The sequence below is a fragment of the Rhinoraja longicauda genome, unplaced genomic scaffold (assembly GCF_053455715.1).
Source record: "Rhinoraja longicauda isolate Sanriku21f unplaced genomic scaffold, sRhiLon1.1 Scf001484, whole genome shotgun sequence".
Taxonomy (NCBI): Eukaryota; Metazoa; Chordata; class Chondrichthyes; order Rajiformes; family Arhynchobatidae; genus Rhinoraja; species Rhinoraja longicauda.
The window spans coordinates 26,855-28,899 of NW_027602699.1; the positions used below are offsets into that span (position 1 = coordinate 26,855).

The 2,045-nt window shown below is 55.3% G+C and overlaps 1 protein-coding gene across 1 annotated transcript; it reads right to left on the bottom strand.

Annotated features, from left to right (window-relative positions):
• Positions 1–788, bottom strand: LOC144591702 (neurotrophin-4-like). Its single transcript, XM_078395740.1, has one exon. It carries the CDS (start codon positions 771–773, stop codon positions 111–113), a length of 663 nt encoding a protein of 220 aa, XP_078251866.1. The 5' UTR covers positions 774–788; the 3' UTR covers positions 1–110.
• Between the last annotated feature and the right edge of the window lie 1,257 nt (positions 789–2,045).

Sequence of the window (2,045 nt, forward strand, 5' to 3'; positions counted from 1 at the left end):
ATAAATACAGCAGTTCAATGTATAAACATCATTTTTACATGCAATCCATAAAACTCGGTGAAATAATTTATATACTTTATATATTTACAGCAACATAGATAGGAGGCAGCTCACAGTCTGCCTGTCCGGTTGATAAGTGTACACACACACGAGGTATCTATCCGGATCCAGCGCCACCCCGTGCGCTTCAACGTGTCCACTGTCAGAGCTCGCACGTACGACTGTTTGGTCTTGCACTCGGAGATCCAGTGGCGCTTGTCTACGCCCCTGCAGCCGCCCTGCGCCGTGGACGAGCGCTCGTTACATTTGGTCTCGTAGAAGTACTGTTTGAGTGGGCCGGTGGAGGTGGGCACGTCGGTCAGGATGGTGACCACTTTGCCCAGAACGTCCACAGCCACCCGCCGGTCCGTCACCCACTGACTGCTGCTGTCACACACCGACAGGTCACCTCTCCGGGACGGGTCCACGCCCGCCGGCCCCGCCGGCCCCGACTGCCTCCTCGCCCGCGCTGTCCTGTTGGCCACGGCGCTCTGACCGAGAGACTCCTCCATGATGAACAGTAGCGGCGGGTCACCAGGCGGCCGCGGCGCCAGCACCACCCGCGGCGAATAGAAGTCCCATTCCTTGCCCGCCACGTCCAGCACCACCTCATCACCGTCCGCCTCGCCCTCCTCCAGCACCGGCCCGCCCCGCGCCGCGCCGCTCGACTGCACCGGAGCCGTCCGGACCTGCCCGAGATACAACGCCATCATGGTGTAGTGAAAAGGGGCCATCCCTCTACGTCCTGGCTGACCTGCGGGCACAGAGGGGAAAGTTAATCCCCAACACAAACCCTCATAGACCCCCCCCCCCCACCCCACACACACACACACACACACATATACATATACATATACATACACACATACATACACACACACATATACATATACATACACACACACACATACATACATACATACACACACACACACATACATACATACATACATACATACACACATACAAACACACATATATACATACATACACACATACACACATATATACATACACACACACACATATATACATACATACATACACACACACACATATACATACATACATACACACACACATATACATACATACATACATACACACACACACATACATACATACACACATATACATACACACACGCCTACACACACACGCACACACACACATATAACATACATACATACACACACGCCTACACACACACACATACGCGCGCACACACGCACACACATACACACGCACACAAACACCAACACACACACAAACACAAACACCAACACACACAGGCCTGCAGGGAGAGGACAGGGTGAGACACATACACCGTTTTTGCGGACATATTCAACCTCTCATTACTGAGGTTCCCACCTGCTTTAAGAGGGCATCAATAAGAGTACGGTGACGTGCCTCAACGACTATCGTCCAGTGACACTAACGTCTCTGGTGATGCAGTGCTTTAAGAGGTCGGTTATGGTGGATATCAACTCCTACCTCAATAGTGGAAGTGGCAGCGCCTAACGGCTGCGGCTCGCTAGCAGTCTGTTCGTCTTTTTTCCTTTTTTTGTTGTTGTGTGTCGGTGTTGGGATGGGGTTTTTTTTGTTTTTGGTTGTGTATGTGTGGGGGGGGTGGTGGTGTGGGTGTGGGGGGGGGGGAAACCTTTCTCTTTTAGGTCTCTTCCTCACGGCGCGGGGTGCGGCTCGGCTGCATGGCCTTCCATCGCCCGGTGCGGCTCGGCCGCTGGACTTAACAGTGCCCGGTGCGGCTTGGCCGCGGGGCCTAACATCGCACGGTGCGGCTCGGCCGCGGGGCCTTCCATCGCTGGTGCGGCTCCGCCGCTGGACTTAACAGTGCCCGGTGCGGCTCGGCCGCGGGGCGCAACATCGCCCGGCGCGGCTCAGCCGCGGGACTTTTCATCGCTGGTGCGGCTCGGCCGCTGGACTTAACATCGCCCGGTGCGGCTTGGCCGCGGGACTTAGCTGCGCACGGCTCGGTCGCAGGGCCT